The sequence below is a fragment of the Corvus brachyrhynchos genome, unplaced genomic scaffold (assembly GCF_000691975.1).
Source record: "Corvus brachyrhynchos isolate BGI_N302 unplaced genomic scaffold, ASM69197v1 scaffold89, whole genome shotgun sequence".
In the NCBI taxonomy this organism is placed as follows: domain Eukaryota; kingdom Metazoa; phylum Chordata; class Aves; order Passeriformes; family Corvidae; genus Corvus; species Corvus brachyrhynchos.
In genome coordinates, this window is record NW_008246063.1 from 4,059,356 (window position 1) to 4,076,363 (window position 17,008).

The 17,008-nt window shown below is 42.0% G+C and overlaps 1 protein-coding gene and 1 long non-coding RNA gene across 2 annotated transcripts in view; both read left to right on the forward strand.

Moving 5' to 3' along the window:
• Nucleotides 1-5,978, forward strand: part of LOC108449726 — a 19,037-nt gene extending 13,059 nt beyond the window's left edge. Inside the window, exon 2 of the mRNA XM_017746708.1 lies at nt 3,933-5,978. Coding sequence (XP_017602197.1) covers nt 3,933-4,946 — 1,014 coding nt within the window. The 3' untranslated portion in view covers nt 4,947-5,978. The remainder of the gene's footprint in view (nt 1-3,932) is intronic.
• A 6,126-nt stretch (nt 5,979-12,104) lies between these two features.
• Nucleotides 12,105-17,008, forward strand: part of LOC108449733 — a 14,638-nt gene continuing 9,734 nt past the window's right edge. Inside the window, exon 1 of the long non-coding RNA XR_001866014.1 lies at nt 12,105-12,115. This is a non-coding gene — a long non-coding RNA (uncharacterized LOC108449733). The remainder of the gene's footprint in view (nt 12,116-17,008) is intronic.

A 17,008-nucleotide genomic window follows, 5' to 3' on the forward strand; every position in this document is an offset into this window, starting at 1 on the left:
AGCAGGAATTTATTTGTATGGAGTTCCTGTATTCAGTCCACCTTGGTACCTGTTTGTTTTGGGATCCAAGACAGCCAGGTGTGATGTTAGCACCGTGTTCAGTACTGATGATTATGAACATGGTTATGTTTTATCTTCCCCAGCCCAATGGATCCTCTGACCTTCTCAGACTCACTGGCTCACAGACAATATAACTTAAATTTTTCTAGCGCAGCAAACGATGATATAAGTCCCTCACATTGCAGGTGTGATAATTAATGCCATCTGACAAACAGCAAGGCTGCGTATTTAAGGCTTTTCTGGGAATTATTCAAGTGCTGGCTCTGTTTTCTGCATTGTTCATTCATGGTGACCTGCGCTATTTACTGTACATACATAATCTGCAGTGGAAGCAAAGCCATTCATCCCTAGATGTTTAAACTGAATTGTTTCTTTCTCCTGATGAATGACAGCATGTGTAATGGATCTCCACATGCCAGAGGGGTTTTCAGTGGCAGTGCTTCAGGCATCACATGGAGAATTAAGGCACACTGAAGGCTTGGTGTTTATTTTGGAACTGAACTAAAATAAAATCCACTGTGGGAGAAGCTTTCAGCCAGATAAGCTGGAGGATTTGATCTGTGAACTTCCTTTCTTAGGTATTTCTGTCCTCCCCTTTGAACTGCAGCAATCAGTTGATACACGTGATGATGGAAAGGAAAAGCATCAGAGTTGTGTAACATCTGCTTATCACTACAGATTATTCTGTAGCAATGAGATTAAAGCTTTTTGTTATGTAGGAAGAGTTGGGGATTTAGAGTGGTGGTTTTGCGCGCGTGTACGTGTGTGTGCACGTTTTTTCTTTTCTTTTAACTCTTATGAAATGCACTATAAATTTGTTTTCATTGAGCAAGGAGAGGAAACCTCACGAAGGTGATAAAGAAAACAGGGATATTTAAAGGAAGCAAAGATCAGAGAATAAAAGAGTGGTTTGGGTTGGAAGGGACCTTCAAGATAATTCCCAGCTCCCTGCCATGGGTAAGGACACCTTCCACTAGACCAGATTGCTCAAAGCACCATCCAACTTGACCTTGAACACTTTAAGATTTTTAAAGGATTCCCTTCATTCATGACGTATCTATAATCATGTATGCTACCAACCAAATATTACCTCCTGACAAGTATATCCACGACAGGACTGAATCGGTGAAGTATTTTGGAGCCATATGGGGAAGTGACGTGCATGAAACAGTGGTTTGGATCTCAAGCCCTGCAGAGCTTTGTGGCAGCACAACAACCTGCTGCTTTTCCCTGCTGACAGATTGACTTCCTGGCTAAAGTCCAGCAGGTTGTCAGGTTATCTAAACACATGCTATGTGCTTGGCTCGCTTTGGTTCCCCATTTCTGCCAGATGCATGCCAATAGGACACCTCAGGGTGCCTGAGGCTGCTTTGTATCTGATTTTTTCAGATGTAGAACAACAGAGGTGAGGACCAATACTGGAAAGGAACCTCAGCTCAATGCCTTCTCTTGATCCAGTCATCAAGTGTACGAACAAGGTTTCTATAAGACTCTTCCAAATCTCACTTTCAGCCAAAATCAAGTGTTTATTGCCCTGCAAGTTACAGACTCCTGTAACCAAAATTAATTAAAAATAGTAGGACCACCTCTCTCTGAGTACCATCCAGTCTGGGTACTGGCTTTAGAGGGACATCAGATTCCTGTTTATGGGGGACACCAGGCTTCCTAGATCTGAAACCACTCAACGCCAATTTGCCACTGGGCATACAATAAATTTAGTTAATTAGTAGTGATGTACTGTGACCCTTCTATTTCTGCTGTCCCATTACTGTGCAGTTTATATCAGAAGGATCAGCAAGCTGAGACTGGGAAAGAAATTGTTTAAATTACATGAAGGTTGTGGTTTCTAAAGAAAGGCTGATGGTCCCTTTGATAATACCACTATCATAATACTTTGATCTAGAGAACCTGAAGCAGTCATTCTTTACACGAGTCTCTCATTGACTGCAAAGGGAATTTTGGGCACAGAGCAATTACCCACACAAGATTGGGCCAATTACTTAATTAAATTTTAAGTGGGAGGATATACATAGCAGATGGACATTTCTGGAAGGTACTGGGTAATGTGTGCACGACAACAGAGGATGCAGCTTATCTTGCACATCAGCCTTGGGTGAGGTTTAAGTGTATTAACATTAGTACTCCAATTGGATTTAGGTGGTGTGTAACATTTCTCCAAGCCTTCTTAGCTTGTCTGAATTTTCCTCAGAAGAGTGCACAGGGAATGGACCAATCACTTGGTCACTCCTGTCTGAAACCAGCAGGAGAACAAAAAGTGGTCATGAGCAGAAAGATAGATTGCCTAGGCAGGTTGTTCTGTAGGCTTGGCTAGGTGGCTGGGTTTTAGATGGGTACTAGATTTTTAAAGGCAAATAAAAGGCTTTTTAACTAAAATCTCTTCCAAAATGGCAAAACTTTGTTACTATGTTGCTTACCATTTCTTGTTTCCACACCCATACCTCCATCTGCATTAGAACCTTCACTCTGTCCCATTGCTTTATATGCCTACATCTTAGGACAAGGGTTTATTTATGTTTATTTTATTTCACTTCACATTTACAGAGTCATGGGCAGCTTTAAGTGTTTTCCTGGAAAAGAGAAAGACACAGAAAGGGCAAGACAAGTATCATTTTTATTTACAATGATACTAAGCTTGGGTACTTAAACCAAAAATAAAAATCCCACCAATAACAGTGAACAGGAATTACCAATACAGACTTAATTAGATGAGATGAAAGGAGCTCATGTTCTCTGTTTGTCAGACAAAAAGCAGGTTAATACTATAATTTAAGAAAATATCTTTGTGATAATAAGGCCTGGAAGTCTGAGATACAGGCAAGAATATTGTTTTTGTCTGTCCCATAAAATGTATAGTCTGTACAGAAACCAGAGTGGGAATGGAAAAGGTACCTTAGAGAAGAGGACTTCCTTGTTTGGGCAGAAGCAGGAACAGAGCCCATCTCCTGATGCTGCCCATAAGCCTGTCATTGCCTATGCAGGACTAGAAAGTTGAACATCAGAGGCCTGATTACCATGAGATTCTTACACTATTGACAATAATGATTATTGATTATTGATTCTTATATTATTTCCCAACCATGACATAAAGTTTCTCTGAACAATGGAAAATAAATAACTCCAGGTTTGCCACATCTGCCATTTAGCAGTGTCTTTAGTTAATACCCCAGACGCACTGTTTTTGAAACTGAACAATATCCACAGCATTCTGAACAGCATCTTTGCACATTTCAGGGTCTTTTCCATTGACACAAGCAAAACCATTACCAGTTTGACAGTCTATTCTTTATGGAAAAGTACCTTGTGAAACTAGGCAGAATTTTGGTGAAAATGAAGACGTCAGTATATGCAAAAGTCCACATTACAGAATGTCACAGGAAAAGAGAAGGACCTCATGCCTGACCCTCAGCTACGAGATTCCCCAAATTAATAGATATTCTCTGGTATTTGCCATGTGTTTTAGAGACCCTAAACTTCCTTTAAATTAGTGAGTGTAGTGTACAGTCTGGTGCTGCTCACTGCTTAGAAAGGACTCAATATTTGGGACAGAGTAGGAAGAGGAATGGTAATGTTTGAGTTGCACTGGTGACAGACATGGAGGAGACATGCCCTGATTCTTCAGCTGACAGGTTAATTTGTTGTCCAGATATGGAGACTAAATTTGCCCTTTATTTTGGATTACCCTGGGGTGAGGCAGCTTAAGGAGCACAGTGATTAGGATTTAAGGTTTTGAGGAGTACATTTCAAGAGACACCAAGTTTTCACTCTTTTCAAACTTCCAAACATTGCATGAAGACCTAACTGAGGATTAATACAATGTAGGATAGTGATCTCCACATCTGTTTTTCTTTCAGAGTGCCCCAATGGCTGAAGAAAAGCCCAAGTATAACTGCACTGTCAGTGAAGTCACGATTGTGAACCTGCAGCCTGTTAAAAATCCAGTTCTCCTCTTGCCAGGAGGGAAGCCAGGAAGTGAACATAGAAACCTTGGTTTCCAGCCTCCTTCTCCAAGGATTTCAGAGAAGAGGCTATGCCAAGGAGAGAAAAAATTGTGGCCAGAAAAGATGAAAAAGGAGGGAGTTTTGTCTCCCAGCCTGCATCGTGCAAATGAGTTGTGCAGCACAGAGAATGTTAGCCTGAAGAGGCCAGTGAAGTTGGCCCCTCTGGAGATCCCTGTGGAAGTAAAAGAAGCCCAGCTCCAAAAGATTATGAGCATCCAGAGAGAAGCCCAAATGGCTGCCCAGAAGCTGATGGTGATCAACTCCATGCGGAATGAGCCCCATGTGAAACGGGTAAAGAATCTGGCACAGGGGGAGCTGGGAAACCTTCAACAGATCAAGCTGAGTGAGAAGGCTGCTCTGGAGAGCAAAGATGATCCCCTACCCCCTAAAAGCAGCAAACCCCTTGGAGAAATCCAAATTATTTTGCCTTCAGAGACAACCTCTAAGTCGACTAAACAAGCAGGTGCTGAGGAGGCTCCCAAGACACTCTGTAAGCCATTAATCCCCACTCTCCACGTGTCTGACATGCATGGAGAGTCCAACAGCCCCGAGAGCATCCCTGATCCCTGCCAAAATGTTTCTCGGCGCCGATTCAGATTAAGACACACGAAAGAGCAGCAGGAAGACCACGGGAAAGCCAAACCCTTAAAGGCCACAGATCCAAGTGTGGGAGAAGGCACGAAGAAAACTGCAGGTCAGCGGACACAAAAAACCCTCAGTGACGCCAGCAAGCTCATTGAAAATGTGTCCAAAAAGCAGAAGGAACGAGGAGCAAAGCAAAGGGAAATAGATGAAGCCTCTCTTGGGAGGAGGCAGTCCATTCGAAGGATGGCCTTGGGAGACATCATACAGGTGGATGATGACTGAATGTTACAGCACAGATACCCAGAAAAATGTTTCAGAATGACTGCTTAGCTAGAAGTCTTCAGAAGAGTGCTTGGAGACATTAGTAGACCACCAAGTAAAAATAAGGCGATATTGTTGAACAACTCTATCATTTGCTGAGATGCTCAAACAAGCGGCTCAGAGAAAATAACATTTCGCTCTGCTCAACACTAGAAAGGCCTCAAATATCCTGAGCCCAGCATGGAGTATAACTTTTCAAGACACATATGGACCATGCAGGAAAACTATGGATGTGGACTGGGTGGAGGGATCAAGAAAAAAACAGGAATGTAGAAAGTGCTGTGTCTGGGGCTTTTTGCTCCTGAGAATATAGCTCTTCCACTCTCAGATGTGGCAAGTCTGTTTCAGAAAAAAAGATTAAAAAGTTCTTCATATCTACTGTTGGCAGAACAATAAATAATTAGCATTAGTTTAGCAGGAGACATTCAAGTCAGAAAAGGAGAAAAACTTTTAAGTACAACAGACACCGAAGAATGATGTTTACCAAGATGGGAATCTCTGTCACTGAAATTTTTAATAATGCATTAGGCAAACACCTGCCAAGGATGTTTTCAGATGAATTAATCCTTCATTCACACACAAGGACCGGATGATCTGTAATGTCCTTCAGTCTCAATTTTCTTATATTGTATGGTCTATCTTTTCAGTTGTCTACCTGTGGGGCTGCAAACTAAGCCATGTAGTGCAAAAAGATACAATAAATGCAACTTTTCACTTTTCACTGATTCTTCATTGTCTTGCAGCTTGTGCCAAGATATTAACTGAATTCTTCAGAAGGAAGCATCTAGTGCTGCTTTCCCTTGGTTTCTTCAGACTTCTGTTTATTCTTTCACCATTTCTTGGTAAATGGAGGAACAGTTCATCCATATATTTTTTGTGTTGCCCTTTTTACCTTTTCACTTTTGGTCACTTTTTAAGATCTTAGTCATCTTGTAAAGATTGAGTATTGGGTTTATGTATAATACGGAATAAACCAAACCTATGCAGTCTCAACTTAGTCCCCCTTAGAATCTTTTTTTGGGGAAAAACCTATTTCGTGGGGTTTAGGACAGGTATTATAACAATGTGGCAGAGTTTCTAGCATGGTGCAAATATTATTAATAAGGTTAACATACGATAACATTTGCTTTATAAATGACTTTTACAGAAAGAATTAGGATGCTCAATGTCTTCTGGTAGTTCACTTCTTCAGTTGTTTGATTTTCTATTAAAGGTGGTGAAATGATCTTAGAGGCTGGGACTTCAATAAACCAATGGTGAGACTTGCCATAAAACCCCAAGAGCTGGTAAAAATACATGGATGTCTAGAGAAACAAAAGGTGGGTAGAAGCAGCAGAGCTCAGTCTTTAAACATGCTGGGGTTGGTGGGAGATGAGAAAAGAAGATGAAGACATTTTGATATAGAAAAGAAGTGAGCCTTTTTTGCCTCTAATTCTTTCTTCTATGTACATGATGAAGACAATGAAAGAGCAGATGAGGGCTTGAAAAATATTTGAGTATTTTTCTGCATTCCAACAATATCAGAAAATGTGAAACTTTTTTTTTTGATTGTTTGTTTCCTGATTGTTCTCTTAGTAAGGGAAGACCCACAATTCAGAGATTCTTTTGGAATTTGCTTGAGTGTTCCTTGCTGAAGAGAAAACAGACATTGCCAGGATTGAAACTCTTCCCAGGCTTGTCACAGTAGCAGTGGCTGAATTTATACAAATCAGTCACCCTGTGACTTGCCACCACCTTTATCTGTCAATTTTCTATGCTGAGAATACCTGGGGAATGAGGCTCACAACTATACAGGCCAGATAATTCCAGGTGAATAAGAATTTTTGTAGCAGTTGAACAAATAACTTGGACTTAAAAAGAGATGTTAAACCAGGAATAAAAAAAAAAAAAAAGATGTATGTCCTCCTTGTGATGTCTAGGCAGTGAGAAGAAATAAAAATTTAATTAATAAACTCAACTGCATCTCTGACTCAGTGCAGCTTAATTGTGAATGTGAAACTGCAATTCCCGTGCATTTTGTTGGCATCTCACAAGTTCCCAGACAGACAGTATTAATGGGATATCCAAAGAACATGCTACTAAGACTTTCAGTTTTCAGTAGAAGATGGATGGCATGAGGCAACAGCTGAGTTAAGCTTGGTCTGGCTTACCTGAGAAGCTGCTGCCTTTCGTTAAGCCATGATGTAAGAAGGTCCTTCAAATGGGTGTTTGAGCCCATCTGGTTGGGTCTCTTGCCTTGGAAATACAGTGACAACTCAACCAGGATGAACAACCCCTTCAGTTGTCTGTGGGAAGGCCACTACAGGTGTCAGAATGATTTTCTATTCCTCTACTCTTTTAGTGAGCTCTTTTCATGCAAGTAAATGCCTTAAAACAAATTTTTAAGGAACAAATGATTAGGTGATGCTTTAAAAATGTGAACCAATGAGACTGAAAAGAACTTAGAGGTCCCAACTTTCTCCTGTGGCTGCAATGACAAATTGTTATTGGATAAACAGGTAGAAGACTTTTGATTGGGGAAAGGGACTAAAAGCTTTTTCATCTCCAGCATAACAAGGTCATTGAGGAAATGGAAGCCCCCAGGACTCAGTATCCAGCTTTACAAGGAATTTCATGCTGTGTCCCACGCTTCAAAGAGCACCTTCATTTACTGGAAAAGTGATAGAGGGCTCATCTGAATTCTGGGAAACTTAATCTTCCATGAGACAGGGAAAAAGTTTGAGCTGTAGTTTGTACAAGGTTTTTTAGGAAGAAGGAAAAAAAGGATATAAATAATTTAGCAGAAATTGAATCTTGAGAAATTCATATAGGAATTGGGTGCAGCATTTTAAGTTGGGCTGCTGTCCAATATAAATGCATCCTGCCCTGGCTCTTTGCACTGCTTAGACCTTCTCACCACCCCCTTATGCTGGCATTGCTTCTCAAACAGCAGCACAGTGATCTGGAACAGTGAATTTAACATAGAAAATTCCCCCAAAAGATGAGTATTCAACTGGGGTTTGCACCAGGCTTGATTTAGCAAATTGATTCACTGGTGCTTGAGTCAGTATGAAGGAGGCAAGGACAGGGAAGCACACATTCACTCACTGGTCTTCTGTCATGCTGAAGTGTATCTAAATTATATTCTAAAGGCAGTAAACTACTGCACTGAAGTGCCAAGGGTCACTGGGCTCTGTGACATGACACAAATACTTGAACAACCTGGGCTCCACCCTCAGACTTCTGAGACTGAAGAATAATGGTGGCTTGGTTTAGAAATGCCTGTCCAGTGTTGGCTGCTCCACTCCCTGTTCTGGATCTGTTCACTCTTCTGATCAACTGTTTTTAAGGTTTTAAATCTATTTAGTCTGAAACATGATGGAAGTAATGTTTCCCGTAACACCAAATTGTATCAGTGTGGGAGCATCAGAGGAACTCTGGTGCCTATACAAAAAGAGCTAATGCTTCCAAAGTATCGCCCTTTTCTAGTAAAAAAAGTGTGCTTCAATGTTATCTAATGCTTGCTAGTGTGTAAAGTGAGAAGAGAAAAAGCAGTGCTGTGCACACATAAAATAACATTTTGAGGGCAAATTCAATTTCAGAAGAATCCCATTGAAAAGGCAAGATTAGGGCAAAAGAGGCTGGGTTTTTTTCAACCTAACTCAGGCTATGTCAAGGTGAGTATTGTGGAAGGGGAACCAAGCTCTGCTCCCATTTACATGCTGTACATGGAATATCAGTCCCTTGAGTCAATTCAGTTGCCCTATCTTCAGACTGACTTCAGAAAATGATTCAGGAACTTCAAACCACAGCGTTTGAACTGTGGATGATGCAATCAGTGGAGCTGAGATTTAATTGATCTGTAAAGACCTTTTCAAATATTGAGAATAAAGGAAAAAAAATGTAGCAACTTAATAATGAGGGAGATCCATTCTTATGCAAATAAATTTAATAAAGGAATAAATGTGCTTTAAGGATTTATATCCATGTCTCTGTTCAGTTGGTTTTTCCAAGAGAAAACCTCTTTGATTGCATATTCCATTGCTCTTGCTTCCAATGTTTTTGCAGCTCAGGAACCCAGTGGGTGATTTGTTTTGTGTAATGCAAAAACAAATTCTATCCCTTTTCCCTAGGCTGTGAAAAAGCAGGGCACAAAGATGGTCTCCACTCCAAAGACATTTTAGCCTCAATGTAAAATAAAGAGGTAGTGGGCAGACACAACAAACACAGACAAGTGAGATCCCTTCCAAATCAGTCATGAGCAAAATTTACAGGCTAATGTCACAATCACCTAATTTAGGAACAGCACATGTTTCACAAACAGCACCTTCCACCCCCCCAGAGTCTTACAGGCTTCACAGAAGAACAGGATAACACTGGGATGAGAAAAAAAGGGTAAATTCTTGATTGATTCATCGACCTCTAGAGCCAGACATGGTCCCTCACTGGAAGTGTGAAGAGGACAGCCCAGAGATAACTGGATCCCAGTCACGACTTGTAATGGATAGGAACACTGTGAAATAGCCAAATGTCTTGGCTGTCCCCTCCACCGTGCAGAAATGTCCCTGAAAACACTGCCTGGGTGTTTGCTTGCAGTTTGTTCTCCTTTCAGTCAGCAACAGGATAACTCAGTCCTGGATGGAAGACAGAGAAGAGATTCAGGAAAGCTTTTAGAGGTGAGGATCTAAAAGAGCACCCTTTTTTTACAAAAAAAGTATTTTTTTTATTCTCTATTGTTGCTTATTATTAGAGTCTCTTTGCAATTGCCTTTACATTTTCAGGGATTGTCATATGGATTTTGTGGAGAATTACAGGAAATGACAACACAGTCATCAACAGATGAGAGGAAGGGAAAGGTAAGAACCAGAACACAAATCCAAGAACTACAGAGATAGTCTTCATTCTGACTGCCATTAGTGCTTGCTCTAGACTTTCTCCCATCTCTTCAAATTGTAAAATCTAGAAGTTTTAAAAATCCCAAAGTCTCCATCTTGCAGTTCATACCAGTCTGGAGGAGCCTGAGTCAGGCCCACAAATAATGAATCAACGACTGCACAAGATTCTGTCCATGCACTTCTCTGGGGTGAATCACAGGGAGCAGGATCCCACTCCGGAGTCTGTGATCCCACTGCTACTGCCTGACTTTAAGCAGCCACAGGGTTCTTTCCAGAAGAGCTCAACAATTAGCAGCAGTAGGGAAAATCCTGCTATACTAAATTGAGATTTGTAGTTATTGCTGTGGGGCTGGGAGAGCACAAACACTGGCTCTGATTGCTCCTGCTGGTGTAACCTGGGCACACTAAACCCTTGGAAAACAGCCTTACAACTTCAGGAACGAGCTGGCACTATGTTTGCCTTTGAGATCCATGTGCTGATGCTCTCAGGATGTTTGTGCCAACAGGTTGCCTTAATTTTCAGTGTGAGAGACATGATTTTAAACATAATTGTTTCCTCTGGATATTCACCGAGGCTCTAGGGGTGACATGCTTTCAGGCAATTGCAGCAGGAACAGCAATAAAAGGAGCAGTGCTTGAAAATCTTTAGCAGGGAGTACTTTTAACTTTGTTCCTTGAATACATTGTCTTCTACCCAGGCAGCTTGCTGACACTTCTATCTCTTGAAATTTATTGTAACAGTGGAAGTTGAAATTGGTTCAGTTAAAATAAAGGATGTGTGGAGCCACCAGCTAAACCCAGATGCAAACCCAGACGAGCTGTTAGAGGTACAAAACACACAGAGCCTTCTTCCTCCTCATATTTCTTTTCCTGCTAATTCTTGATGGAAAGGGGGACAGAAGCTATGAAAGGCCCGCTAAGTGTTCCTGTCCCAGTAAGGAACAGAAAAGAGCATGCAAGCATCAGCCATGTTTTCAGAGCAAGAAAGATCCAAAAAGTCCAATAAAGTTGAGGTGAGCAAAGAGTACACGAGGCCTTGGTGTGACCAAGACTTTTTATGTGGCAATGTAATCAATGGGAATCAATCAGCAGGACTTCAATGAATTTCTGAGGTAACCTTTTTACTTAGGCCTCCTGCAGTTACATTTATCCAGCTCCTGACAGACACCTAGACAGGGATTTGTTCTGATAGTACTACATAGAATGTTAGAGATGAGTCAAATGCACAGGGGAAGGTATCTCAGCTCAGACTGGAGGCACTAAAACCACCTGAAAAGCAAACCCCAGAATGTCCTAGGTGGAATTCACTCGGGTTGTGTAAGCTACATCCTCTCTACACTTCCAGCTTCAGGTGACTTGGCTGACTTATCTGGCTTGTGGTTGTTCTGTCTAGGCTGCATATTTTAAGATGTAGGTGCAGACTGAGCATGAGAATATGGGGGACAAATTACTGAAAAGTATTTGCTTGATGATTAATTACTTAGTGGAGAAGGAAGTGTGGAGTTCCTGTTGTTAAATTGCTGCAAAATGGAAGTTTGGGAGGAGCTTTTTCCCTTATATTTGCATTTCCCCTTTGCCCATTGAGGTAAGGAAAGGAAAATCCCTTACTAATTACTGTTAAGGGCAAAAGAGATTTGAAACAGAAAGAAAAAAATACATTAAAATAGATTCTGACAGTGAGACACAAATACTCAAGCAACACCTTATCTCCACCCAAGGGTCTTTCCCAGTCCCCCTCCCCCCCTTCACTCCTGACTCCTCTGCCCCATGGGGCACAGGGGTGGGATAGCACTGCAGTCAGTCCCTCTCAGCCCCTCTGGGATGCCCCTCCCTCCCCCCTGCCCCAGGCTGGGCCTTTTCCTGGGCTGCAGCCTCTCAGGGATGGCTGCTCCCCTTGGGACTCTCCATGGCAGCAGCTCCTGGGCATCTCTGGTACACCCAGTACACTCCAGAGTTGTCCCGGGATGCCCACATGGATGGTAACGGATCACACTGTGGATTTTCTGTCTTCTCAGAGGCTGCATTTTGGCTTTGAGTGTTTTTCCATCTATGAGTCCCAGTGGCCACACCAGTGCCACTGGGTGCACAGAGAGAAGCCCTGACACTCTTCCCTAGACATGAATGCCAGTGATAATCCATGGTCTAGTCAGAGAATCACAGAATCACAGAACCATTTCGGTTGGAAAAGACCTTGAAGATAATCCAACAAAACATCAACCCAGACCCACCAAGTGCACCACTACACCTTGTCCATCAGTGCCACGTGTACCCAGCCAGCAGAGCAACCTCTTCAGCACGGGCAGACAGAAGTAAAGCCAACCACTTTTAATAACCTCTTCGTCCCAACAAACCAAGACTGCTGTATTAGGAACAGAGGTGTGGAAGATATTTTTTATTTCTCCTCTTGATAGTGAGCATGCTTTTTCATGCCTCTAATTCAATTAATGCTTTTCCATCACCAGGTTTCCTCTGTTTGTGGTTTTCTCATTTTAGAGATCTGTCAGTGGAAGGTAATGAAAATGTAAGCAAGCCAGCGTTGTGTGGGTGGGAAGCAAACTTTGGTGTTAAGTTAAAAATCACAGTTTGAGGTCTGGGTGCACTTCCAGAGGTAATTCACTTGGTAAATCAACCAGTTTGTTCTATCATCCAGCTGTCATCTCTAAGCAGTGCTGCAGCAGGTTACTGCCAGAGACTATTAAGCAAGTCATTATTATTTCAGCCCCATTAGCTAACGGGATACACCTCTCTGCCCAAGGAAAGGTGTTAATCAGCTTCGCCTTGAAGCTGATTCAGCCTTTTGCTTCTGAGATATGACTTCCTAAACCATTACTAAAAATCAACTTGAACTGTGGGGCAAAGAGCAGAGTGTTCAGGGGTGAGATAACATGATCCCTTCTCCATCTGACTGTGGTGACAAGTAGCAAAGACAGGCATGGGACCAGGAGCTACAGATTCCACAAGGAGAAGGATAAAATCACAACCCTAGTTTCCAAGCTAAACATGGTGACCAGTTTGTTCCACCTGCCTCCCTCCTCCTTCAGTCCCTTTTGGAAACTGAATATATGCTGTGAAGTCGTTTGGGTGATTTTTGATTTTGGTAATTTCCTGGTCTTAGTTACACACACACCCCACAGGCTCCACACATGCCCAGGCACACAGATCAACGCAGAAAGAGATTACTTTTTTTTTTTGGTCAACATCCCCACAAACACACTCAGCACTCAGAAAAATGAACAAAGATGGCTCAATCCTCTCCTCCCCTCTAGCTGATCAGGATTGAAGGCTGCTATTGAAGTACACATCCACAGTGTGGATCTCACCAGCAGCTCATCTGGGATGTCCCTCCTACTCAATAAGCAGCCTCTGAACCTCAGCGTTCTCCAGGTGCTGGCACCCAGGTCTCTTATCCCAGTCACCAACCAACTCACCTGGCAGCTCACTGGTATTGAGACATGAATTTAGAATAGAGAGAGCAGCTGGAAATAGGATTTAATGAGGATATAGGACAGATTGTAGTGATCGAGCACTGTCCATTCACCAGTAACATGGTAACACATATCCAGCTCCTTTCCCCTTTATTTCCTGTCTTTTTTCTCCTCAGTTCACCTTAGTCCCTCCCTTTCCCCACTTCCAATTCTTCCCCTAATCATCCCATAATTAATTTTGCACATTTACACAATCTCCTTAAAATCTTCCATCCTGAATTTTACAAAATCTTAAAATGCTCTTCTCATGTTAAATCCTGTATCCCTTTAGGCAAACCAACTGTTCAGGTAGCTTGGCTTTCTGTGGGCAGAATGTCTTTGGCTGGCTCCTTTTGGTGGGCTCCATTCCAGGATGCTGTTCTAGTCCTTCTCCTTTGAAGTTCTGTTCATGGGTCTGGTATCATTGTTCAGGTTTTCAACATGCAGATGGATGCTGTATCTGTGCTTAACATTTTATGCTCTGTTTGCCCATCATAGATGTTTTCACCTCCATCAGCATTTAGCATCTGCATAATGCTCTATTTTTAAGGTATCTCTTCATAGTTTCCCAACTTTCTTTACCAAGCTGCTTATTTTTCATGAAATTTGAAGAAAAAAAAAAGATTTCTCAGGTTTTCAAACATCAGCAAGTGGCTGTGTCCTGCAGCCCTAGAAAGGGTTATTGCAGCAGCACTCCAGCAGATGGCTGGCTTCTGTCAGGAATAAAACTTTCCCAAGGAAAACACATCATGCAGCAGCACATTTGCAGGAAAGAGCAGAGATTTATTTCCTTTGGCTATGGATTAATACAGCAGCTCTCTTTCCACTCTGAATTCGTTAGTGAAAACAACCCTGTGGAGCTCAAGGAAGACAAATATGACAAAGCAAAGCAAATTGCTGACATGAAAGATTCACAATTGCCTAAAGAAAAGCCACTAAAACTCCATTCCCGGTTCAGCTCTCCTTTTTAAGAACTGGTACTGCCAATCACAGAATCTGCTGAATTGGAAGGGACCCACAGGATCACTGAGTCCCACTCCTGGCCCTGCACAGCACCATTCCCAAGAGTCACACCATGTGCCTGAGAGCATTGTCCAAACACTCCTTGAACTCTGCCAGGCTTGGTGCTGTGATCACTATCCTCGGGAGCTGTTCCAGTGCCCAGCCACCCTCTGGGGGAAGAACCTTTTCCAAATATCCAACCTAAACCTCCCTGGACACAACTTCAGGCCATTCCCTCAGGTCCTGTCACTGTCACCAAAGAGAAGAGAACAGTGCCTGCCCACCCTCTTCCCCCCATGAGGAAATTGTAACTGCACCGAGGTCTCCCCTCAGCCTCCTCTTTTTGAGGTTGAACAGACCTAAGTTCATGCACTTAACTATCTTATTCTGGATAAATTCTTTGTGGGTCATGCTAAAACAAGTGCTGTTCCCCTTCCCTAGAACCAAAGGGAAAAGGCTGAATATATCTAAACAACCAGATTTGATTTGTCTCAGTAGGAGAAGGGAAGATGAAATAAGAATTGTCAAATGAGACGATCTGACAGTTCTTGAGCATTCAGATATGTGACTTAAAGTGAGTGTGCTCAACAGTAAAGAAAGCAAATCTTCAAAAACTGGAAACTGTTGGATTCAGGTTGTTTCAAACACAAATGTGCCCGGAAGTCTTTTAGGTTGCTGAAATCTTTCAGTCTCACTGTATGCAAAAGTAGGTAAATACCAATTCTTCCCAACTATTGAAATAAAACAAGGGAAAAAGGGACTCTGAGTCCAAGAGTCATAAAGGACACACCGGGAAGCCCATCCAGAACTGGCTCACTGGTACCATTGCTGCTGTCTCTGCAATAACTAAGCTGACAAACAATTGGATGTTTGCCACTGCAGTCAATAAAGTGATGAAGTTATGGCCAACTGTGTGGTGAATCACAGAAAACAGGGTTTAATGGACTGTCAGAGACTCCCTCCTAGTCCATATTTCTGCTCCATACAAATCTGTCCTAGTAGTGCTTCTTCAAATTCTAACCCCCAGCCCCCGCAACCTATATTTTCAAGAATAAATATTTCATTACTATTTCTCTCTGTTTTTGTCTGACAGTTTATCTCCCTAAAGACAACTGAAGCCCATTGCTTGTTGACCTAACCCAGATGGGTATGCAGGAAAATCCACCGCCTTTCTCCTTTCAGCAACCTCCTACATATTTCAGGATTTCTGCCATGTCCACCCTCAATTTCCTCTTTGCTAGGCTAAACAATCCATTCCTTTCAATCTGTTTGCTTAGGTTATGTTTTCCTGACTTTTGAGCATCCATCCAGCTCTCTGAATAAAGTCCAGCTCAGCCACTTCACTCTTGTAATGCAGAGCCCAAAGCAGGACACAGCCCTGAGTGTTGCAAAAAGCTGCTGTTTAGGAGTTAGGAGGAATAACTTTGAGTCTGCAGATGACAGCACCTGTTCTGCCACGTGGCTGTTGTCAATTCAACAAGGACTTTGCTTGGTTTTTACTGTAATGCTGTCTCCAGGTGAAGAGGTGAGGGGATTAAACCTATCTGCCTGTATTCCAAGTAACTCTATAGGAATTTTTATTTGGAATGTGATCAAACCCATGAAAGCAGAATGAAGAATGTACTCTGAAAAGCATTTAGAAGTCTCTCTTTCACATCCTATCTGCACCATAGGAAAAAACAGACCCATAGTCCTCAGAGGGGGGATTTTCTGTCTGATGGTTGTCATCTTCCATAAAGATGGTCCCATTAACCTCATAGGTAATCACTGTAGGGTGTTGTGGGCATGGAAAAGTGTTTCAATCCTATGAGAGAGACAGATTGGCTAATGCTTTAAAATCTGATAGATTATGTACTCTTTTAAAAGCCTGGTATAATCCTCACTCATGAAGTTTGATCAAGTTCTCAGACTGATAAATTTTGAGGTCCAGCAATCTGTGACGTCCCATTAAAACAATTTATTCACCTTACTTAAGAAGTAATGGATTAGCAGATACAGAGGAAGTGACATAATGGTACTTTATGAGTTATACTCGCTTTTGGTAAGGCCTGATGTGACATTTTCAGATATACACAATGAGCAAAAGATGACATGTGGATGACAGATTGGAAAATCACTCCCAAAAGTATTAGTCAGTTTGAATGGAGATGCTGAGTAGGCTTATAGCAGAATCTGTACTGAATCCACAGTTACTGATTTATCTTCATTAAAGACTTTGATGATGGAAGAGAGTGAATGTTAGTAAATGTGCAACTAACAACAGGGTAAAAAAGTTGAGAATAAATTATTTCTATTTATTTATGTCTATGAATGGATGACTATGTGCAGCTACTGATGTAGACTTAAATACAGAGACTAATTAGAGAGGTGTGAAAAAAAGCAGCAAGGCTGGCAAAAGCTTTTGAGGATATGAAATAAGAATACTGAGGGGCAAGTCAATAGTATTCTTCAGGAATAATGTTTTAGTGGGGCATGTTTGTTGCAGTGGGGATCCTGCAACATGCATATATCAAACCAGGAGTCCCGTGGAAAGGAAATATATATGGACAGACAGATTCTTGCTAGATGTTTCAGAGATGTTTATTTCTCCAGCCGCATGGCCGGAGCTCTGCTGAGGAACTGCTCCACTCACAGGACCAAGGGTCCTTTTGCCCGCGCAGGGAACACAAACCAACCAATGGGA